Source organism: Salvia hispanica, chromosome 3, assembly GCF_029641045.1.
Source record: "Salvia hispanica isolate PSC_SH4W2 chromosome 3, Shi_PSC_v1, whole genome shotgun sequence".
NCBI lineage: Eukaryota > Viridiplantae > Streptophyta > Magnoliopsida > Lamiales > Lamiaceae > Salvia > Salvia hispanica.
In genome coordinates, this window is record NC_142694.1 from 25,373,106 (window position 1) to 25,397,514 (window position 24,409).

Genomic DNA, 24,409 nt, shown 5'->3' on the forward strand with positions numbered 1-24,409 from the left:
GGGCATAACCAGGGTACGCTCCCTTTAGGAAACGGATTTCCAACGCTCGCCGCCGTCTTCGTGGGCGTGGTGCTTAAGCCTCTCACTTTTCGACTCTGTCTCTAAAAATCAGAGACAAACTCCAAATTCACGACTCTCATCTCTCTCTCCTTCTCCTTCGCTAAAATTCTCTCCATGCCGGCGAAATTCAGCCCCGCCGCCGCTACCGTTGTAGCGCCGCCGGTTCTCTTTCTCACACTTATCCTCTCTATCTCCTCAATCCAAACCAATTCACTCTCTTTTTCTGTCTCAATTCCAGCGGCCACCTCCGTCAGTCGTCTGCCCGCTATTTTCATCCGTCGTAGCTAGCGTGTGATGGCGCCTTACCGTCGCTCTCACACGGTTCCAGATCTGCCTCCCTCTCTTTCTCTCTTTCCGTTACGGCTCTCCCTTGTCTTTCTCGTTCGGTTCCCTGCTCACTGCTACACCCTCTCGGTCATGGCGCCCTGTGCAATCAGCACGACCACTTCCAAGCTCTCCCTCTCTTTGTGACGATTAATTGGTGTGGAGCTACTGCTTCCATGAAGATTCGCAGCTCACCGTCGAGCGGCTGCTCCAGACTGGGCTCCTTCCACCGTCGTCTAACTCAGGAATCGAGACTCATGGGAGTCAGAAAATGGGTGTGTAGGTTTGAAGGGTGGTTTTGCTGGGCGATATCTTCAAAGGTTTTTCAATAGTGAATTGGAAGAGAACTATGGGAGTTGAGGTAGTGTGTTCTTGCAGAGAAAATTAGGGTTCTTGAGATGAACGAGAAGGAGAAAGAGAGATGATTTGTATTAGTTAAAATTTACTCATAGAGTCAAAATATCACTAATCAGGAGTTGACCGTCAGTTTTTGACGGAACCATAAAAAAGGACCACTATGACAAGAATTTCATTTGTCATGGACCCGTTTTTCAAAAAGTGAATGTGTTAGACCAAATTGATTTTTAATGTCATATGTTTAGGACCAAAATTGACCTTTAGTTTATATTTATTTGTTTCAAGGAAGATGATCTCATTCTTAAATTCACATGATTTTATATAACTTTATTTTATGTATCAAGTATTGAAAATAAAATAGAGATAAAAAGAGTTTTTGATTGAATAATCTTAGTCGAGACAAATTAAAAAAATGAATCATTTTAGTTGGACGGAGGGAGTAATTGTCTATTTTCTTAATTTTTAAAATTCACGGAAAATTAAAAATAGATTTATATATCTAGATGGACTAAATTTCGGCCAAAATTTATGAAGGTACTATTCCTTCTGTTGCTTATAGTTAAGTCATTTTTTCATTTCAGAAAATTTGGTCATTTCCATATATAATGCTAACATTTTTCTCTTTTTTACTCTATTCTCTACATTTTCTTCTTCTCTTACCTTTTGATCTATTTATTTAATAAACTCAATATCTCTTTCAAACTCTACAGAAAAGTTTTGTCTCAACTATATAAGGGAACGAGGGAGTACAAATTTTTTGTAAAAATAAGAAAAAATTACGTGACCGTTCAACTGCAACAGGCAGTCAAAGGCAGGGACTATGACCAACCGACTACTCCCATACCTAAGGGCCCCACGTCCCACACTTTAACGATCTTTTTTCACGCCACGTGTCTTCTAGATTCCGTTTCCAATGAACCCCTCTCTCGCTAAACGATGATCAATGGGAATCTCGATTCTACAGAATCTCCAAAAAAGGAAAAAAGATTTTGAACCAAAAATAATTCGCAAAAACAATTTGATTGTAATTTCGCCAGAAATAACACGTTCAATCCCGCACACAATCACGAGCTTAAGGAACAACAAATATCGCCTTTTATTCCTTTTCTCCGTCGCGTGATTTATTCCATTTTTCGCGGCATAAGATAAACATTGCCTCGCTCTTCGTAGGGTTTCGCCGCTGTTGATCTCTTCGTGAGTTTTCCCTTTCGATTCACATTTACCTTTTTTGAGGAGATTGCGACATTTATGTTGATTTAGTTTTTGTTGGTTGCTTAACGGTGAAGAAAAGTACGTCGATTTTGATAATTTGTTTTGCTGTTGGAGATTGAGTTTTTGCAACTGTGCGCAAATTTACCCCGGTGTTTCATGTGGTTGCCGTGATTGACTGTTTGTTTCGGATAATGTTGGTAGTTGATAAGCTGGTGGTACTTGTTTTAGCACACTATTTCTATGAATTATTGATTTTCCGTTAGCGATAGCCTAGGTGCATCAGAATTTGCAGAATGTTGTTTTTCGAGATCAGTAGTGAAGTGCATTGCCTCATGACCTAAATAAAATTTTACTAAGATTTAAGAATAAAAGGTGTTTTCATCCACCTGATTTGTTTTCATTTGGATTCCAAAGTTTTAGTATTACATGGGTCCGTGCAATCTGTTTGTTTAGGAGTGTCATTTGATCTTGTTTGGTTTAACTTTTGAAGTTATTCATTTCATTCTCACAGATAAGGAGCTTGGCAAGAAGAGGTTAAATGATTGACCAGTGCATGAATGTACATGAGTCAAATTCAGGCAAGTAGTTTCAGATAAGCTGAAACTTTCTGGAAGAGTGCATTGAAGGCATTTGATAGTTTCAATTGAATATACAATCACATTGGGATGTAGAATCTGGCGTATGTGACCTCAATGGGTTCTGAAGTTGACAGCCTGGATATGGATGAGTTGTTTTCTTGAGTATGTGTGAGCAGACAATTTAGAGAATTATGATAGACATGGATGACTTGGATTTTGATGCTTTTCTCCCTAGCTGGATAAATCCAGCTGAAATGGCAGAATCTCGTCTGCTTATTGTGTCTTGCTTCATTGCTGGTTTGGTGGGAATATTAACTATTTTTTATACAGCTTTCCAGTGGAGAAGAAACATCAATTTAACTTGGATGAAAGCCATAGCCAGGTCAAAGAAAAACCCAAAAACTAGGCACAAGATTGCCATGGCTCCTCATACTTGGGCTTTGGAATCTCTAACTCGAGGGAAAAGCTTAAACTGCTGTGTTTGTTTAAAGTCTGTCTCACCATCCCAAACTTACAGCCATATGGTAGGTTCAGATAGTTTTATTCACCGATGCAGCATATGTGGTGCAGCATCCCACTTGGGCTGTTCGTCTAATGCCCACAAGGACTGTAAGTGTGTGTCGATGTTTGGTTTTGAACACATGATGCATCAATGGGCAGTGCGGTGGACCGAGGCAACAGATCAACCTGATGAATCATCATTTTGTTGCTACTGTGAAGAGCCATGCAGTGGTACTTTTCTTGAGGGATCCCCAATATGGTGTTGCTTATGGTGTCAGCGATTGGTGCATGTTGATTGCCATGGTAGTTTGTTTAATGACACAGGGGATGTTTGTGATTTGGGCCCTTACAGAAGGCTTATACTATCACCTCTATTTGTCAAGCAATTTAATAGGACTTATTCTGGTGGATTTCTGAGTTCCATCACCCAAGGAGCCAATGAGATTGCATCTACCATGCGTGCTACCATAAGAAGTCAAAGTATGAAATATAAGCATGGAGTTGAGATCTCAAATGATACTGGTAATGGTAGTAATATGAGTGATACCTCCACGGAGATTCCTGTGGAGACAGGTCAGATGGTGAATGGTTCTCATAGAATTGAAGAAAACCAAAACGGTCATACAAATGCTGAGGTGGTGGACGAACACGGAGAAGCTAAAAAAATGGAAAAGGGTCCTATTTTGAGAAGAAGCGTATCTATTAATCAAAAGGAGGAGAGTCAGTTAGGAGGCTTGAGACAAAAGTACGAATTAAATGATCTGCCTCCAGAGGCAAGGCCCTTACTTGTGTTCATCAACAAAAAGAGTGGAGCTCAACGAGGAAATTCACTCAAGCAGAGACTGAATATTCTACTGAATCCTGTACAGGTCAGAGTTTAGGCTGTATCATCTAATCTAGGCTTCATTTAACCAAATATGCATTAGAAGTTTAGAACAAGTTTTGAGTGTCTGAAGATAAACTTGTATCTGTATATCTTGGGAACATGGATGCAATGATGATAGTTGCATGATTGCATCCCACCAATTACAGATAAATCATATTTGTCCATGGTAAATACTAAATACCAAGTTTTCCCTTTCGGGTTACAAGCTTTAATATTTATTTTGACGTGCTTTTTCGTCCCCTCCAAATAGTTTAGTGAAACTCATTATGGAAGTGAGATTGAAATTAAGAGCTGCATAGAAAGGACTAGCTGCACCATCTATGCTTATGAATATGCTATTCATTAATCAATTTGTGGTGAATAGAGCTAGAATGTAGTTGGAAGAATCATATGAAAATGGAAACATCTGTCAAGACGAACATTCTAGTAGGATAGTAGGCTTTCTAAAATCTCACAATCAGTGGTGGTTTAAGACTAGAATACCTATTCTAATCTGGTCCGGATAGTGCATTAAATGCAAAGAATATGCACATATATGAAGCTGTTCAGATATGCAGATATATGTCTTGATTGTTGTTTTGACTACATGTATTATATGTTGTGCATGTGTGTGAGTGATTTTTTTTATTTCCCCCTTCCTTTGCTCCTTGCATGTCCTCACAGATTAATCTTTTTCTCTTTACTTTATTGAAATGCGTTTCAATATTCCTAAAGGAATTGCTATGTTGTTTGGTTCCTTAATTAGTTTTTTCACTTTAGGTTTTGGAATTAAGCTCAACACAAGGCCCAGAAGCTGGACTCGACTTGTTTAGAAAGATGCCTCATTTCCGAATTCTTGTTTGTGGAGGAGATGGTACTGTTGGCTGGGTACTGGATGCAATAGACAAACAAAACTTTGTTTCTCCTCCACCAGTGGCCATTCTTCCTGCCGGGACTGGAAATGATATGGCTCGAGTACTTTCTTGGGGAGCTGGCCTAGGTTCAGTTGAGAGGCAAGGAGGTCTGTACACGTTATTGGATCACATTGAACATGCTGCTGTTACCATGCTTGATAGATGGAAGGTATCGATCTCGAGCCAGCACAGGAAACCACTCCAGTCTCCTAAATTCATGAACAACTATCTAGGTATACTTCCAATCAAACTTGTTGGCCATATTTTGTTTGTTTGGTATTAATTTCTCTTGCCAATTTTTACTCGGATAATTTTGTACAAAAAATGTTTCGTACCTCATTAACAATTGCTGCTTTTGTAGGGGTTGGATGCGATGCAAAAGTTGCTTTGGAAATCCATAATATGAGAGAAGAGAACCCTGATAAGTTCTACAACCAGGTAGGTGCCATTAGTTTGTACTATAGAGGATGGTCAAATTTGGTCCTTAACATATGGTCGTTTTATCAATTTGGTCCTTAACATTATCTTTTTGATTATTTGGTCCCTCACAAATAAACTCGGACCCGAATCGGTCCTCACTTAACAGAACCGTCAAAAAATAGACGATGACTGCAATTTGACTATATTAAATTACCAATGGTGATTAATTATACCTAATTATAATTCTTATCCTATTAGCAAAATTGGAAAAAAGATAGTATCAGTTGCAAAATGAAATGAATAATTTGTAATTTAATAGGAATTAAGAATTATAATTAGGTATAATTAATTACCATTAGTAATTTAATATAGTCAAATTGCAATCACCGTCTATTTTTTGACTGTTCTGTTAAGTGAGGACCGATTCGGGTCCGAGTTTATTTGTGAGGGACCAAATAATCAAAATGATAATGTTAAGGACCAAATTGATAAAACGACCATATGTTAAGGACCACATTTGGCCTTTACTCTTCTTCATTTGCTTAACTCACTCAAAACATTTTTTCTTAAACCGAAAAGAAATGCCTCTACTATAGAGGGACGGAGGGAGTACTTTTTAGAAAATACATTAAATGGTACATTCAAGTGAACAGAATGCTTTATGTTTTATCATTGTTATATGTCAATAGCCATAAAACCTCTATCTTTCTGGAAATTACTGGCAAAGGGAAGAATGAGTGTCTTATTATTGATATTACATTTTTGGCTTGATGATGCATGATAGTGTTCTCTGTTCCCTGTTCTTTGACATCTTTGTTGAAGGGAAGCTGTAGGTTAATTAAGTTTCAAGACCGTCTCATTTTAAAATTCAGTCACAAAATGGCATACGTATATGTCCATAAATTGCTGTCATTCAGTCTCAAACAAATTTCATCATTCACTTTGGTTGGTTCACCTATAACAAAAAATATTCGGAGCTTAGAGCACCTAGTAGACTTCTCTATATTATAATGTGCAGCTAATGAAAAATATTTGGAGTTACTTCTTCCATTGTGTAAAATTTTATGATTTTATGTTCATTTGGGCTTCATGATGTGGGTTTGTTTTTCTTTGGTACATCACGTTTTATTTAAAAACATTAAATATCTATGACTTGAAACTCGCTTTTGCTAAGTCATGTTTGAATTGGAAATCAGATTATGTACTTATATATGAAGCTAAATGTTCTTTGTCGAACTCACGTCAATGTCTGGGTACTTATCTATTTGCTTGTAGTTGAAAAAGTTCATAATATTTAACTAATTGTAAATGCCTTTTATTACTCAAGAACCAAGGTACTGATGCACTACTGTCCTTGTACTTAGCAAACATGAGGGTCATTAAGTGTATTTGTGCTGCACGTGCATATTTTCCATTGCTGGTCAAGGCCCTATCATTGGCTAAAGTCCTTTGTTCATAAAATATTTTTCAAGCTCAAATAACTTGTTTCTTGCAGTTTATGAATAAGGTTCTTTATGCAAGAGAAGGTGCCAGAAGTATAATGGATAGGACATTTGCCGACTTCCCCTGGCAAGTTCGGGTTGAGGTGGATGGTGTCGAGGTTGAGGTTCCCGAGGTCAGTGCAACATAGTTATGTATACCTTATATATATCTTTTTCCTTACAGACAGTGCACACAATCTTGAAACTTCAATCTAAGTGTCTTCTGTCTTTCCACAAAGCTCTTTTGCAGTTTTACCTTAAGTTTACCTTTTGCTTTAACTTATCAACTCCTATGTTTTTTTCTGAATCCAAGTTGTTTATTCTTTCTGCTAAGCCTATGTAAAATAGTTGTATTTCAACCAAACCAATGCAGCATTCTTATTGGAAATGTTTCTTCATTGATTTTAGGATGCGGAGGGTGTCCTTGTAGCTAATATTGGGAGTTATATGGGTGGTGTCGACCTATGGCAGAATGAAGATGAGAACTATGATAACTTTGATCCTCAATCTATGCATGACAAAGTGCTTGAGGTAGTAAGCATTTCAGGGACATGGCATCTTGGAAAGCTGCAGGCATGTCAAACTCCTTTTTCCTGTGAGATAATGATGACACTCTGAAACTCTTTTATAGCAAGAGTTTTCGGTTTTTAAAAAACACTCTGCAATTTAGTTGAAGATTAGATTGAACTAGATGCTCTCATCTGAAGAATCTGAAACATCATTTAAAGATTATATGATTTCAGTGTCACATGTTATCTAAGAAAAATTTATATGCCAATACTTCCTTAGTAAAGTATTTAGCTTGAGCTCTTGAGTGGATCAAGAGCCCAAAGCAAATAATTTCTTAGGGTGCTTTGCATTTGAGATTTTGGGTCAATGATTTACAGCCCAAAGCAAATAATTTCTTACTCTGAACTTGATAATTTATTTATAAGCGTTGTAATAAAGTATAGCTTTTTCTAGCATCATATTTAATTACTCGGTACCAAGTCAATAGAAATGCCATGTCAAGGTTTAATCATATTATCTTTCTTTAGAGAAGGTGAAGCATTCGCAACTTTGATTGCGGCTGACCAATAATCTGTCTTATTGTTTTATCATGGGGTGTCTTGGACAGGTTGGCCTATCCCGAGCTCGCAGGCTTGCACAGGGGCAGTCAATTAAGATTCAGATTTTTGCTGGCTTGCCGGTTCAAATAGATGGAGAGCCATGGTTCCAACCTCCTTGTTCATTAACCATCACACATCACGGACAGGTCTTGCTCTACCTCTTCATACTCCCTCCTCCATCATAATCTCTCCTATTCATAGGATGAAAGTTCAGCCATGCTTAAATTTGCATGAAAATATTTTTTAGGGAAAAATTCAATGAAAAAGTTTTCTGTATAAAACTAGTTTTTGTTGTTCCTCAAATCATCTCATCTCTTACTTTTTTCTCTTATGAATTATTCAGAATGATATTATGGTGTTTGCACCTATTTTCAAACATCAAGAGGTGTAGCTTTTAGTCATGTAATGTGGTTCTGATGTTTAATCTGGGGGAATTTTCTAACTAACAGGCCTTTATGCTGAAAAGGGCCGCAGAAGAACCTCTCGGCCATGCAGCTGCAATTATTGCTGATGTCCTTGAGAATGCTGAAACGAGTCATGTCATCAATGCATCACAAAAAAGGGCACTGCTTCAAGAAATGGCTCTGAAGCTTTCTTGAGTTATCGTTTACATTAGCTATAACCATGTCTATTGATGTACTAAAATGAACAGTCTGTCTCACTGCCTTCTTTTTACGGGTGATCTGTATTTATTGTTTAGTGTTTACGAGAAAAATTCTAACCAGACCTTACTATATGCAAACAGCAATTTTTTAGCAGCAATGCCGATATGGGATGTTGAATTTTCCTCTTTTGCTTCTAACATGTCCTAGGTATGATTGTGTGTACGACGCGTTCTTAGATCTAAACTGCCAACGGCTTCAGGTTGAGTGAATAGCCAGAGGCAGGATCTTACTGGAAGATTTATACCAGTGGATAACGTTTGAAAAGCTAGAGCAACTTATTGTCAACTCGAAAGGTAATTTTGCTTTCATGAGCTAATTTTGGTCTCTTTACAATGTTTGTCATCTGGCACACAGATATGCTTGCATAGTGATTCTAGTTGTTTTATGAAAAGCATATGCATCTCAGCATCTGAAACTTGCCTGTGGGACTGATGCTCTCTCACTAACCTGCACTTGAACTTGTTCCAGAGCCTCGGAACGACTCCTCTTCACTCCACTACTTCCATTTGAGTTTCAATTGTTCTTCGATGTCTTGGAATTATCTTTGTTTTTCTGGTCTAAGCAATGCAGGTGGAAAGAGGACTTGTGGTGAAACGAACGAGGAGTCCAGTGGCCGTTTGAGACTCGGATAGTACAGTTGAGCTTGTCTGTAGATTGGTTTAAGTTTGCAGGAGTCGAGTAGGTTGCTACCATCATGCTTTGGGCCGATATTGTATACGGTTTGGTGAATCGAATCCCATCTGAAGCCAGTCTTGGGTACAAATATTTTGCCCTGTTTCTCCTGTTTTACAATTTGTTGTGTTTTTAATATGATTAAATTACAGACATGATTGCAAAAGCAATTAGTGAAGTGTGGTTTGATTCGTTTTCGAAATAGTAAAAAAAAATAGGAGTACTAAAATTCATGTATTTTCCCAATTATCCACATCTTCATGTGTTCAAAATCAAGTCTTTTTATGAAGATATATACACGTAGTGATTTTATTTGTGATGTGTGTATAATAAGAATATACGAATATATTTTGCCTTCAAGTCAGGTTGTTTTTAATACGAATATAGATTCATTAAAATGCAATTTTTGGGTTGCATAATTATTGTTAGTTGTTTGCCTTTGAGCTCACTCAACTGCCTGTACAAACCAACCAATCACGTTTTGTTTCTGAATTCTCAAGTTTCCGAGGCTTTAATCAAGACCATAAATTGTGATTTGCAACCGCAATATTTTAATTAATCCTTTTTTGGTGCAACGGTACTTTTTTCATGAATATGCAACAGCTTTTCGAATGATTACTTCTTTTATTTGTTTAAAAGAAAATAATTACTACTACTGTTGGATCATATCTATGAGAGTAAGAATAGTAATTATTTTATGGATAGTAAGAATAGTAATTATTTCCCTAAAAGGATAGTAAGATAATAGTAATAACAAAATTTTCTAGTTTCTCGTTTGAGTTTATGAAATTGCAATTAAATCTTATTGATATGAGATGGCATACCTTTATAATTTTATGAGTTACAAATCATAAATACTACTAGTATATTTCAATTGCTTAATGTGGGTTTATTTCCCGTTTTTTGCCCATAACATGCAACGATAAAAAGCAAAATCTAATAATCATGTTAATCTTTTTGGTTTTGAGAAAATATCCCGTGAATAATTTTGACAGTTGACATTAGCATTAAGTGTTTAAGACCATTAAATGTGCATTTGTAGTAAAACTTGGGTAAGAAAAGCTGTTTAAAATTGAAAGCCACAGTTCCCTAAACGTGTTGAACGTTTGATGCGTTTATTTCTCAAATTGCAAGAAATCTTGCTTTTGTCACTTTGCTTAGTTTGTTAGTGGTGTTTGATGTGTGATCTTGGCCTACTCCCATTACTATATATACATATTTCTTTTCACAAACTTAATAGCTCCAATTTTGCATTCTCTCTCTTATTCTTACTCTCATTTCTCTCCCAGTTGAGGTCAGTTCTTTGCTCTAAATCACTTTAATTTTAAAAAGAATTGTGAGTTTTGGTCTCTATTTTTCTAGGATTTCTTGTTATTTCCATTTATTGTGACAAATTTCCAGTTTCCCTCAATTTCTTGACTTTATTGTCCTTGGTTAAGTTTTCCCTTGAAAATAGTTGCATAATTAAGAGAAAATAGATTGTTTTGATTGAAGAATTGGTTGTTATAGTCATGTACTATGAATAGGATTTTATTTTATTTTAGTGAATAATGATATGCTTATATTATAGACTTATAGTGTAAAAATATTGTGTGTATTGTCAATGGGAATATGAGGAATAAATAATTATGGAAAGAATCAAATTTGTGTAGGTTGGAGTTTCTGCATTGCTGTGAAAGATGGTGAAGATCTGCTGCATCGGTGCCGGCTACGTCGGCGGCCCAACGATGGCGGTGATCGCGGTGAAGTGCCCGTCGATCGAGGTGGCGGTGGTGGACATCTCTGTTAGCCGGATCCAAGCTTGGAACAGCGAGGTGCTCCCCATCTACGAGGCAGGGCTGGATGAAGTGGTCAAGCAATGCAGGGGAAAGAACCTCTTCTTCAGCACCGACGTCGAGCGCCACGTGGCCGAAGCCGACATCGTCTTCGTCTCGGTCAACACGCCGACGAAGACGCGCGGCTTGGGCGCCGGCAAGGCGGCCGACCTCACCTACTGGGAGAGCGCCGCCCGTATGATCGCGGACGTCTCGAAATCCGACAAGATTGTCGTCGAGAAGTCAACGGTCCCGGTCAAGACGGCCGAGGCCATCGAGAGGATCCTTACTCATAATAGTAAAGGGATTAAGTACCAGATTCTATCCAACCCGGAGTTCCTGGCTGAGGGGACCGCGATTCTCGATTTGTTCAACCCTGACCGCGTCCTCATCGGAGGTCGGGAGACCTCCGATGGGAGAAAGGCGGTCGAGACGTTGAAGTCCGTCTACGCGCATTGGGTCCCGGAGGATAGGATCCTCTGCACCAACCTGTGGTCGGCTGAGCTGTCAAAGCTGGCCGCCAACGCATTCCTGGCGCAGAGGATCTCCTCTGTTAACGCCATGTCAGCTCTGTGTGAGGCCACAGGAGCTGACGTGGCGCAAGTGGCCCACGCCGTGGGAACCGACTCGAGGATCGGGCCCAAGTTCCTGACGGCGAGCGTCGGGTTCGGCGGATCTTGCTTCCAGAAGGACATCCTCAACCTGGTCTACATTTGCGAGTGCAACGGCCTGGTTGAGGTGGCCGGGTACTGGAAGCAAGTGATCAAGGTGAACGACTACCAAAAGAGCCGGTTCGTGAACCGCGTGGTGTCGTCCATGTTCAACACGGTGGCAGGAAAGAAGGTGGCGATCCTCGGGTTCGCGTTCAAGAAGGACACGGGGGACACTAGGGAAACCGCGGCCATCGACGTGTGCAAAGGGCTAATAGGAGACAAGGCGCACTTGAGGATCTACGATCCTCAAGTGCGCGAGGAGCAGATCCAGAGGGATTTGGCGATGGACAAGTTCGAGTGGGACCACCCGGCCCACTTGCAGCCAGCGGCCGCGGGGGCGGCCAAGCAGGTGAGCGTGGTGGGGGACGCGTACGAGGCGGCCAAGGGGGCGCACGCGGTGTGCGTGTTGACCGAGTGGGGGGAGTTCAAGGGGCTCGACTACAAGCGGATCTACGAGGGGATGCAGAAGCCGGCGTTCGTGTTCGACGGAAGGAATGTGGTGGATGTGGAGAAGCTGAGGGAGATAGGGTTTATAGTGTATTCCATTGGAAAGCCTCTGGATCCATGGCTCAAGGATATGCCTGCTGTGGCTTAACTTGTGGTTAAGTTGTTATGTTTCTGTATTTCTTTTTTTTTTTTTTCAAGGCTTTTCTGTTTCATTCCTAAATGTTGCATTTGCAGTTTTATGAATATGAATAAAACTTCTATTTTTGTTTTTGGACTACTCTTTTTTTTTTTTAATTATGATTAACATAGTAGTAGTGTATTTTAAGTAACAACTAGCATCAATTATTCAAGACAAAACAATGAAAATTTGTATGAGCTCGCATTCATTTACGAAAAATGACAGCTCTTAGTTCTTATAAATAAAAGAGAGAATTATTAGTATGAGTAGTATAAATAAGATTAAGAGTTAATTAGTCGTAAATCCATCAATTATTAGTGAATTACGGATTTTCACAGTCTTTAAAATCAGTTTTTTAAATTATGCTACTTTTTAATTTATTTTAAAATTAGTACTATTAAACTTTGATTTAAATCATTTTGATATTTGTCTCAAATTTATTGACTGTTTTAATTTAAATAGCAATTAAACTGTCACATATTCCTTTTATTTAAGTTACTAAATAAATTATTTATCATGCCATTTTAAACTAAACAAAAGAAAAAAAAAATAACTTTACTCTCGCCATTAATTCACTAGACCCGATAGCCTCCCCGTGACGACGAGATGCCATTCGAAGCAGCCTTGCTCGACTGCGATATTCTCCATTGCCCCGACAGTCTCCCCAACCACAAATAAGAATGGCGAAGTTATAGAAGATTTCAAGAATTCTTGATATAAAATAATATTGTATCCGTTCACAATTAGGAATCTCGACTTATTAGTTAGTGAAAATGTGAACCGAGACTTTATTGATGAACAAATTCGATGACAACTCAGGACTCTTAATCGAGGACGTAAGAGTTAAGAAAAATAACGGAGTAGTCGTATAAATTGGGAATCGCAACAGTAAGACAAAAGGCAGGCAAGAATCTTACGCGCTTTCTTGTTCAAAGTCTACCCAATTTTCCCTCTCCTCTCGCCTTCGATCATCACTCACAAATATACATCTCCGAGAAAAAAAATACAAATTCTCTGGAAATCTAATCGTGTTTTGATCGGTGAAGGAGGGGAGAATCCAGCTCAGTTTTGAATGGGGTGCTGCACCAGCAAGAGCGCCGATTCCAAGGCCAGCCGCACCGCTCGCTGGCGCTCCACCGGAATTGTTGCCTTGCGCGACTCCAAATTGAAGGCATAAACTTCTCTCTTTTCAATCAGGAAGTAGAGTTATTATTGCTCTGAAAATGAATTTTGTTGTGGAATTTAATTAACCAGTTTTAGATAGGATGTTTGATTGTTTAGACTCAAGTGTGTAGCTGGAATTGCTCTTGCTGTTTGTGAGAAAAATGCTCGGTTTGATATAACTAGATTTTGAGCACTGAATAGCGTTTGTCTGTGTTGATAATTTGGTGTGTCGTTGTGTTGTTCGGTTATAAGTGGCAGGGGTTTGGGAACGATGTTTGGATGAATTTAGAGGGTTTTGTTTGTGCTGCTTGAGACCTTTATTGATATGCGACAAATGTATGGATATTTCTGTTGATGCTGATTAGATTGCTCATTTTTGGATTGTTTGTAATAGACATTTCCAGATGAAGTTCTTGATTTGGAAAGATCAGTCCGCACGCTTGATTTGACGAACAACAAATTAGGTAACAATTGCTCTCAAAATCTGGAGCATGTGATTGCGATTATTTAGATTAGTGTTTTTCGGTTACTTGAGTTTGGATTGATGCATCTCATTTGCCCCAATGGATTATAAAAGCATCTAACCGTTAGCGAGAATTTATATGCACATTTTACACTTACTAGGTCTATAACACATGTCATGTCACTAAAAACTGCCAATACAGCCATTCTATATGGAATAGGAAGTATTTGACTCATTGAAGTCGCTTTTATTGACTAATATATTTCCGTGTGCTTTGGCAGTTGATGTGCCGACGGAGATAAACAAACTGATAAACTTGCAGCGGCTGGTGAGAATTTATTGCTTCCTTTTATTTTAAAATGTGCTTGCTGTTATTTGAAAGAATTTGGTATGGTCCACGTGGTTATACTTTGCATAGAGAGGGTCTGATTGAGCAATCTTTTGTTACAGGTTTTAACAGAAAATGTTATTGAGCGTCTACCAATGAACTTGGGGAAGCTTCAATATCTAAAAGTTATGGCACTGGATGGCAATCGGATCACCACATTGCCTGATGAATGTAAGTCTCTTTATCTAGAGATGAGAGAGTAGGAGTTGAATAAAGTTTGTTACTGGGTTAAACGTCTTCCATCATTGTCCAAATTGAAAAGGATTGTGTACATTATATTATTCTTGACTCTTCTTTTGATAAAATAAGATTTAATTTTCAGTTGGTCAATTGGTGAAACTGGAGAAGCTATCAATATCCCGAAATTTGTTACTAAACTTGCCTGAAACTATTGGGAGCTTGCGGAATGTGAGTATCTTAATGTTTACGTAGAGCCTTTATGGAATGCACACATGTTATTTCATGTGTCAAATATATGCTGTGTATTCGATAAGTTTATTATGTGCGAACTTTTTGGCTTTGCAGTTGATGCTGTTAGATGTGTCGAACAATAAGATAAAGTTTCTTCCTGAATCCATTGGCAGTTGCTTTTCTTTGGAGGAAATTCAAGCTAACGGTACTTCATCTCTATCTAGATTATTCGTGTCAGTCTTGTAATGTTATTTTTCCTTTTAAACTCTCTTTTGCATAATTACAACCTCTCGCTCTCTCTTTACTCCCTTGTTCATATATTTGTATTTTGTTGGTAGTATTTTACCGATTGTCACTGAAGATATCTATAAAGTATAAACTAGCTTTCATAGTGAAATTTGTGTTACTGAATCGGTGCAACAAGTATAGGTAAGGGTGTATCTATTGAGAAATTTTTTTAAAGGATCATCGGGCCAATGAAATCCCAATAGAACTAACATATGAAAGGCGAAAATATGTTTCTAAATTCCAACCATTAAATTACTGTTCAACCTAGCATAGTAATTAAACATAACTCTGATCATTTTAATCATATGCTATCTCACTCATCCCATTCCATAAGGCTAACTAGCTTTGACTTACAATCAACCGTAAATTGTTGTTTGTCATATTGGAAGTGGCTTTTGGCCTTTTCTGTTTTGACACGATTCTAATATTTGCTGCAGAAAATTCTATTGAAGAGCTCCCATTGTCAGTTTGCAATCTTGTTCATCTAAAGTCACTCTGTTTGGATAATAACAAAGTGAAGCAGGTTTAACTCTGTTGGACTTCATATTCATTTTATGCTGGCTATTCTTTCAACAATTGGTTGTTTACATGCCATTCTTGGGCATATTCATGTACTGTGTGTAAGAATGCTTTGGATTTTGCACTGGCATCCTCTATAGACTATAAATCCACGGGAAAGCTGGCAGTTTGCACATATAATCAATTATGAAGTAAAATCCAAAGTAATGTATGTAACTCTATAATGCTGTACAAAATTGCCATTCCATGAAAGTACTATGAAGTTGTAGGGAGAGAATTCGTTTTAGATTGAATTTCTGGAAGCAAATAATAATTGAAGACTGGGAATTCATACTAGGAAATCTTATTTTTTCGCTTTCCGGGATCATACCAGCTCCTGTTGCAAGTCTCTGTCTTTTCTGTCAAGTCTACCTTTAAGTATTTGTTTGACCTTCAGGTTATGGGTTTCCACTTTGCTGGTATCATATATTTTTAAGAAGTTGAAATAGGTACTTCATCGCACTTTTTAGGATTACTCGTGATTCCTCAGAAAGTAATGAAATGGAGATGAACTGTACTGGTTACTGTTGAAAAATACGGTGTTCAATTTTGAGTGTATGAAGTCTAGCTAAGAAAACAAAATTTAAACTGTTTGGTTTAGGTGGATATGTTTCCTTATGAGATTGATTATATTGTCTTCTGTTTTAAATTTGTATCGACTACTCTGTAGTTCTTACTATATTTCTGTGGCAATATACTTATTGATATATGATTGCCACTTGGTGGACCTTTCCATGTCCTTTAAGGATATTCTCCAGTAGATAAAAAGATAAGCATCAATGCATCTAGTCTCAAGTGGAATGTTTTCTTTTGTATGATTTTTCATACTTTTTGTTATGAAGATTCTTGCGATACTTCCCATCCCTCACCTGCCTGTCTCACCTTCATATATCACAGAGCCTATCTTCAACAGTTCGATTATGAAGAAGAGTTTTAGTGTTGTTGACATTAATTTTATGCATTTGTCTCCTATAATTGCATTTTGTTTCTGCCACAGTAATGAAATTATTACATTGTGGTTAAAATGTTGTTTGGACCCGTCCACTTCGGGTTTCTTCAGTCAGAACCGAACTCATGAATATAGCGTCTGTCGCATGCAGATACCTCCAAACTTGCTGAAAGATTGCAAAAGCCTGCAGAATATATCCCTCCACGGCAACCCCATTTCTATGGATGATTTTCAACAGGTAAGATAATTATAGTAATAATATTGATGTCACTTTTGTTCTAAAAACATTATATACCACGTGCAGATGGAAGGCTTTGAAGATTTTGAAGGACGGAGGAAAAGGAAGTTCGACAAACTGATAGATTCGAATGTGATGATAAACTCCAAAGGCCTCGATGAGGGCGTCGATCTATGAGATGCTTGCTACTTCTGCTGCAAATATTGTTAGGCTTCTAGATTCTTGCAGTTGCCTGATTTTCTGATGTACCATTATTTATGACATAACTGGCTCTCCTTTTTTTCCCTATGTTTCAAGATGTATAGTGGTTTGATTGGGTTTATTTGCAGTGGAAGGTTTGCTAGCAAATAAATGTAAATGGCGTTTTTGTCCTTGCCACTTGGCAATTATGTATGGGACTTGCAGTACCTGATTCTGTAAACATTTATAAATGCATCGAATAAATTGTTGTATATAAAGGGCAGATGAGTAATTGCATCCTTTTTCCCTTTTCCCCTCACATAGTTCTGTTTTTATAGTGGTGTAGTGATTCAATTCACTATTGAGGACCAATAATAATAGTGATAACAAAAAGTTATTGAAATATTAACAAAAAGTTTTTGAAATATTGTTAAGGACAAATTATTGAAGTGTTATTAAAGATAAATGAAGCTAATCTCATTAGAGAGAGAACATATTCAAAATAAAAGATGACGAATTTTTGTAGCGGACAAAAACGAAGAATTATGACCATTAGTTACGGAGCTATGGAAGGAGGAGCTGCTCATTCCATTCACTGTTAAAATTAAGTCATTTTGACTTTACGATGAAAAGTGAAAAAGTTAGTGAAATATAAAATTCGCATATAAAAAGTTAAAAAAAAGTTAAAAAAAGTAAATAAAGTAAATAAAGTAAATGGATCACTGAATGGTGGACACTCAATTGTTGCTTGCTTTGATATATGTATGTGTTCTGTGTCTCATCTGATTGATGCAAGTTATTAAAAGTATAATTATAATTTAATAGTGATATTTATGGAGAATTTGATAATTTTGTAGAATTATATCTCATGTAGTTCTCCCTCTGTTACAATTTTATTAATTAAGGATAAAGGTCTTAGTAGTATTCTCTCCGTCCTAAAAAAAGATGTCAAACTTTCTTTTTTAGTTTATCCCATAAAAGATGTCACATTTTCCTTTTTGGAAAAAGTTATTTCTCATATGAATATAAAAATTATATTTTCTCTCTCAATTTAACACACAAAACAAAGCCTCCTAAAATCCCGTGCCATTCCACAAGTGTGACATCTTTTGTGGGACGAAGGGAGTAATAAATAGTAGAGTATAAGACAATTTTGGTCCTCAACATATGCCCAAAATATGAATTTGGTCCAAAACATTCACTTTTTGAAAAACAGATCCATAACAAATACTCCCTTCGTTCCGCTTAAGATGACACGTTTTCCTTTTTAGTTTGTCCCAACTAAGATGACACATTTCCTTTTTTAGAAATTTTCTCTCTACAATTAATACACTCAACCACTTTTTCTCACTCCTATTAAAATATCCATGTTTCTTTATCTCTCTATTTTAATACTTACATCCACCTTTTCTCTCTCCAATTAAACACTTTAATCAATAATTCCTAAAACCCCGTGCCGGCTAAGCAATGTGTCATCTTAGCCGAGACGGAGGGAGTAAAATTCTTATCGGGTAGTCATTTTTTGACGGTTCTGTAAAAAAACTAACGGTCATGACACTGTACAATTAGCGTTGACCGTTAGTTTTTTGACGGAACTGTCCAAATAAATGAATACTTCAACGACATTTTCATTTGTTATAGACTCGTTTTTCTAAAAGTGAATTTTTTGGACCAGATTCGTATTTTGGTCATATGTTTAGAACCAAAATTGACTTTTACTCTAAATAGTAGTATTACATCCGTTCCACAAGAGTAAGCATTATTGGTTGAGCACAGATTTTAATGCACAATTGATAAAGTAAGAGATGTAGAAATAAGAAAAAAGTAATAAAAGTATTGTTTGTAGATAATATGTTTCACCTCATTAAAAAGAAAAGAGTTTTCAAAATTAGAATATAAACCGCAAACTCTCGTGGGACGGAGAGAATAATTATTTTATAAATTGCATGGGGTGTGACGTAAATGCGTTTAGAAAAAAAAAAGGGCAGAGGTTTCATGTTCATGTTCATGCTCACCATTACAAAGATGCATTCTCATTCTCCACATATTTAGTCAACTCAACACACTACCCATAAAATCTTTTTTAAGATTTAAATTTTTCTTAAATATAGAAAATTTGTTACGTTTCTTAAATCATCATGAAATTGTGGATCACCACTCCTCCATGAAACCAAATAGGTGATAGTTAGTTCGTATAATTAAAAACAAAATGCCACATTATTGTTCAAATCTATATATAATAATATTAATAATTTCGTTACAAATTTATAGTGCTAGGATATAGATTATGCCACATCTAACCAATCTTGATTGGCCTACCTTCACATAAAACTATCAAATTCTCCACAAATTTCACTATTAAATTATAATAATACTTTTAATAACTTGCATCAATCGATGACACACATAACACATACATATATGAAAGCAAGCAACAATTGAGTTAGTTTAGTGAAAGTGATAGTGCTGATTGCTTGTTTTTTATAAATGGAAAAAGTTTAGTGAGTAGTAATTTTTTTTTATTTTAACATTGACCATTTTGAGTGTTGGTTAAGCATATAAAGCTGAGTAGTTGTTCTCTAACACACCAATAAAGGAAGCCATTAACTTTAGTTTACCATCTCAATGAATGTGGGCACATATATGTTTTTTGGTTTTTTTATTTTCTTTTTTTGCTAGTGATATACTCCGTATTAGTAATTTAGTTCATATAATTAAAAACATGCCGCATTATTAATTTTATATAGATTTACTATATCTTAATTATTAAAAAAATATTATTCTAACCATGGGCAAAATCCTAACATTTTACTACTATGTTAGATACAAACTTAAAAGGTTAATACCAATAAATGTCTGTTTATAGGTCAATAACATTAGGTCATATTTTGAAAAGACGGATTTGCCCCTATGTGGTATTATCTCCCTTTTTCTCGCTTTGTCACAAGACATTTTGATTGTGATGTAGATAACCTAATGTTGTGGTCCTCAAAGTTGGGTGAAAGTTGTTTGTGACTCACTCTTAAAAAAATAAAAAGAACAAGAATTTTTGTCACACTATATATATTGCTGCTACTATTTCTAGCCCACTCCTCTAATAGGTTGTCTCCATAGAATTTATTTCACTAGTGATTCGTTATCAACACATTAGTTAAATTTCTTGAAAATTTTTCAATATCTTGAAAATTGAGAAGAAAAGGAAAATATACATATAAATGTGTTTACACATTTTGTTTAGTTAGAAACATTGGTCTATTTCATACATAAATCCTAAAATGGACTGCTCATCTACTCTGAAAACACATACATGTGGTGTTTATTCTGCACTTCTAAAAAGTGTACATACTTCAACTTCATATTCGGAAAATAGAAATTAAAAAAAAAAAAAATCAAATTAAAGCATTAAGCCCCTAAACTGAAAATTAGTTCTTTAATTAATTGCTTTCTAAACCAAGATTCCATAAACCAATCACTAGAAATAAATTGTTGGAAAAATTATATGCACCACACACAATGTGCATGCACATGCTTCTTGCTCAAAAGAAATCAACCAAAAATGTTTGGGAAACAATATAATATTTGGGGATGTTTCCTAGTAATCACACTCAATAATTTCATCATAAAACCAGCTTAATTCAATAACCAAAAAGGAGCAAAAGATTGGCAGCATGTAGACAAAGTACAGCTAAATCTTGGAATAAAATGTTGGGTAAAGATGAGGATATCATAAAAGAGAAAAATATAATACTATAATTTAGCGATTTTTGCAATGAGATAGTAGTAATTAAATATAGCCGGCCGTAAAGACCGGCAATTAATGCAGCAACGGCGGAGCAATTCATTCAGCTAATCTCACTATTGCCAATTTCCCAACTAATATTCACTATTTATTTTAATTTTATTTCTTCTGATACTAAAATTCAAATTGATCCCACTAACTAAAAATTTCGATATGGAAAAGACAAGCTTTGTTTTAAGGACCGACAAAACTGGAAGCGCCATAGAGAATATATAATTCACATTTCATTTGATGGTCAGAAGTAATTTAAAAATTAAGCAGTGAGAATTCAAAAAATTCAGACTAGAAAAATCAAAGTGTCTCGTACAATACAACACCCATATTTGTTAGATAAAATAATCATGAGATGTATTCTAGAATTGAGTTGTGTATTATTTTAGTTGAAGAAGATGGTTATGACTAATTATCATGTGATAACCTATATAAGATTGAGCAGTGAGATTCAATCGGGTGAATCCAACACAATATATATTTATTCCTAAGATATAATCTTGCAAATTGAACAGTCCAATAACGTATAGAGTAATATAGAAGTTTCAACGAATTTATTACTACTATTGATCCACACTAGTCACATCAATATTAACAATCAATACTAGTGATTAATAGCATCAACTAACGATTATACAAATGTCGATGTAAATTTGCTATTATACTTTACAATATCAAAGTATCGAAACTGACTTATGTTCGCTTATATTGGAACAATCTCGAATCGTGCTAATCCAACTGTAAATGTAGTTCGAAAATTACATAAAAGAGCATTAATTAGATGTAAACATTACTTACATACAACAGTAGCAAGTATTGCCCTTCACCAACAACACACACATACACACACAATGCGAATAAAAAATCATTCAAAGATCGTTGTCCATTGGCACAAATCCTAAAAAGGATAAAAATATAGTATAAATTATTTTTAAAAAATATAAAAACAAAAAAAATACTATGCACATTCGCACATCCAAAGAGCAGGCATAACAAGCTCAGATTGGTCGTCGAAGGAAACTTGGAGTGGGGCCCGACCCTCTTTCCCTATGCGGAGTCCCTCCATGACCCCCGCAACACGTTCCTCACCGACCCCCTTCGATCGGACCATTGCATCCGGGGATACTCTCAATGAGTTAGAGCTATGCTTGAAATCCAAACCAAAATGATTCAACAAATAAAATTAGATGAGTGAAGTGGCAAGCTTTGTTGACAAATGACAATTAACAAATGGAGCCCACCCACATTGTGCAAAACTACATCAAAGCACATAGTATAAAAAAAGTCCAACAGAATAACTTGCAAAGACAAAAACTCGAATTTCCCATCTCTCATTAGCCACTCTACCCCTCTCTTTATAACCAAGACAAAGAAAAGAATACCTTTTCCTATTATTATTGTTTATAACTTATTATAACATACTTGAATTTCAAATTCCCAAGTTCATGTAATTGTTGTAGAATCATACTAATACACCATGTATAATACTATGAATTACTATAACAATTACTATTAAGAGATAAAACCAATGATAATGTTGAAAATTTTTATTAATTAATCTCATAAAAAAAGTTGTCTCTTGTTTAATGGTAGAAGTAGTAGTGGTGTAGTGGCTCATTGATCACCATCATTTCAGATTTGATATATTCTTCAACTCTCAACTACACTATAGCTACTTCTACTTCTAGTAAGAGCAACAAAGCCATATATCAAGAGAGAGAGGTTGCTTAGTTGCTCACTAGCTCACTTTCTTTTTCTTTTCTTGCTCATCACAAATTTCATGCCAATTTAGAAATGGAAGAAGTTGATCACAAATCAAACCACAAGTGCAAATTCTGCCGCAAAATATTCCCCTGCGGCCGGTCCCTCGGTGGCCACATGAGGTCTCACTTGATCACCTCCAACGACGAACCATTGTGCACGAAAAAGAAGACGAAGAAGCGATCTCAAAGGTACTCGGACGATTCCTCCCTTGATCTCTCCTCCTCGTCCGAACAGGAGGAGGTCGCCTTCACTTTGATACTCCTCTCCATGGATTGCACCAATTCCGACACCAACAACAATAACAGAATCAAGAGCAATCAGAATGATCAATCCGAGGTTAACAAGTTTAGGTGCATGATTTGCAACAAGGCCTTCTCTTCCTACCAAGCATTGGGTGGCCACAGAGCCAGTCACAAAAAGTTCAAAGGTTGTTGTGCTCCGACCAGTCTTCAAGATTGCAAGAAAAGCAAAGATCATGAGTGCCCAATTTGCTTCAAGATCTTCCCATCAGGCCAAGCATTGGGTGGTCACAAAAGATCCCATTTGATCAACACCGCTGACCATCTTCGTGTCGAAGAGACACAAACTCCACAAGTTCGACGTTTTCTTGACCTCAACTTGCCTGCCCCTGTCGAGGAAGAGTGCAACGTTGAGTTGAAGCCGTGGTGGATTGGCGCGGCTCGGCCTAATCTCCGGCTGAAATGTGTATAGATTCATTCATTTTTGTCATAATATTATCACTATTAAAATGCTTATTTTGCTGCTTGTTCAATTTTGTGTAACTTGCTTTTGCTCTTAACAAAATTGTGATGTAGTAATTATTTTGACTTGGGTGGGAAGGGAAAAGGGTCTTGGAGTCTCGTTTTTTTATCATCCGGATGAGAATGATGATGGTAGTATGCGTATGTACTGATGAAATGAAATATGATACGAGAGAGGAAATTGGGCAGTGTTTTGTAGTGGAAAGGAAAGGGAAAGAAGGATTTGCAAGTGAAGTAAAGGTAGTTGTTAAGTCACCTAACGTGTAACATGACTTCCCAACTCATCTCACTTTCAACTCTTAATTAATCTCAATTATGCATTAATTATGCAGTTTTATGTGTACTTCATTGACCATACCCATACATTTAAATATCATTAATATTATAACACCACCTGTCTAAAAATTTATGTGGAACCGAATGTGTGATGTCGTCACTTTTTTCAATAAAGTATAGTTCGATCGAGAAGGTTTATACGATATTAGTACAAAACCTTAATGATAAGTATACCTATATACAATTTCATGTGAAAGGTAAAAATGCGGAAGCATCGAATTAGTTTATGTGATTGATTTATCGAAAATCTAAATCGTTTGTTTTTTATTTATTTAATTAGTTTTCCAAATGAAACGTAAAAATGTAGCGTATTATAGTATTTAGCCCAATAATTCCCTGAACAAGCCCATAAAAGTCTCATGAATAAATTAGGTGAAAGCCCATAATATCATATAGGCCCAGCAAAGCTATTTACCGCTAATTAAATCGAAGTCTTTGGTGAAAATTGCAGTTTAAACTTTAAATCCATAAAAATGTTAAATTCATGCCTCATATAATCAACAGACAATGTAAGAGTAATAAAAATAAAAATAAAAATAAAAATAAAAATAAAAATAAAATAAATGACGCAGTATCTAGGAAGCTGCAAACATTTTTTAAATTAATGTATAAACACCCAAAAGTACGAATTTCATTCAGATCTAGAGATATCGTTCATGCTAAAAAAAAATTAGATTATTTTTTATTTTGAATTTTGTAAAATTAAATTTTAAACTTTTTATAAATTATTAAAAATATAAGTAATAATCAATTTGAAATAAGTTATAGAATAAATATAAACACATTTAATTTCTATACATACAAAATTC

General features: G+C 36.2%; 4 protein-coding genes across 8 annotated transcripts; all 4 read left to right on the forward strand.

The window, feature by feature from the left end:
• Positions 1–1,681: 1,681 nt before the first annotated feature.
• Positions 1,682–9,352, forward strand: DGK1 (diacylglycerol kinase1). Of its 5 annotated transcripts, none has more exons than XM_089069065.1 (9): positions 1,682–1,935; positions 2,465–3,901; positions 4,678–5,044; positions 5,173–5,249; positions 6,727–6,846; positions 7,121–7,307; positions 7,830–7,967; positions 8,634–8,779; positions 9,057–9,352. In XM_089069065.1, exons 2-7 carry the CDS (start codon positions 2,723–2,725, stop codon positions 7,874–7,876), a joined length of 1,977 nt encoding a protein of 658 aa, XP_088925191.1. In that variant the 5' UTR covers positions 1,682–1,935; positions 2,465–2,722; the 3' UTR covers positions 7,877–7,967; positions 8,634–8,779; positions 9,057–9,352. The 5 variants fall into 5 exon arrangements, with proteins under 5 accessions (XP_088925191.1, XP_047970076.1, XP_047970075.1 ...); XM_048114118.2 differs by having other exon boundaries at positions 1,684–1,935; positions 7,121–7,285; XM_048114116.2 differs by having other exon boundaries at positions 1,685–1,935; positions 7,121–7,285; positions 8,271–8,779; positions 9,049–9,352.
• Positions 9,353–10,318: 966 nt separating this feature from the next.
• LOC125213526 (UDP-glucose 6-dehydrogenase 3-like) lies at positions 10,319–12,402 on the forward strand. Its single transcript, XM_048114121.2, has 2 exons — positions 10,319–10,452; positions 10,811–12,402. The coding sequence occupies exon 2, from the start codon at positions 10,838–10,840 to the stop codon at positions 12,278–12,280; it is 1,443 nt and encodes a 480-aa protein (XP_047970078.1). The 5' UTR covers positions 10,319–10,452; positions 10,811–10,837; the 3' UTR covers positions 12,281–12,402.
• A 798-nt stretch (positions 12,403–13,200) lies between these two features.
• Positions 13,201–17,227, forward strand: LOC125216964 (Leucine-rich repeat (LRR) family protein). The gene is made up of 9 exons (XM_048118755.2): positions 13,201–13,481; positions 13,869–13,938; positions 14,219–14,265; positions 14,388–14,496; positions 14,648–14,733; positions 14,851–14,941; positions 15,462–15,547; positions 16,683–16,769; positions 16,836–17,227. Exons 1-9 carry the CDS (start codon positions 13,383–13,385, stop codon positions 16,944–16,946), a joined length of 786 nt encoding a protein of 261 aa, XP_047974712.1. The 5' UTR covers positions 13,201–13,382; the 3' UTR covers positions 16,947–17,227.
• Positions 17,228–22,368: 5,141 nt separating this feature from the next.
• Positions 22,369–23,275, forward strand: LOC125216719 (zinc finger protein ZAT4-like). Its single transcript, XM_048118481.2, has one exon. The coding sequence runs from the start codon at positions 22,534–22,536 to the stop codon at positions 23,212–23,214; it is 681 nt and encodes a 226-aa protein (XP_047974438.1). The 5' UTR covers positions 22,369–22,533; the 3' UTR covers positions 23,215–23,275.
• The last annotated feature ends 1,134 nt before the right edge of the window (positions 23,276–24,409 follow it).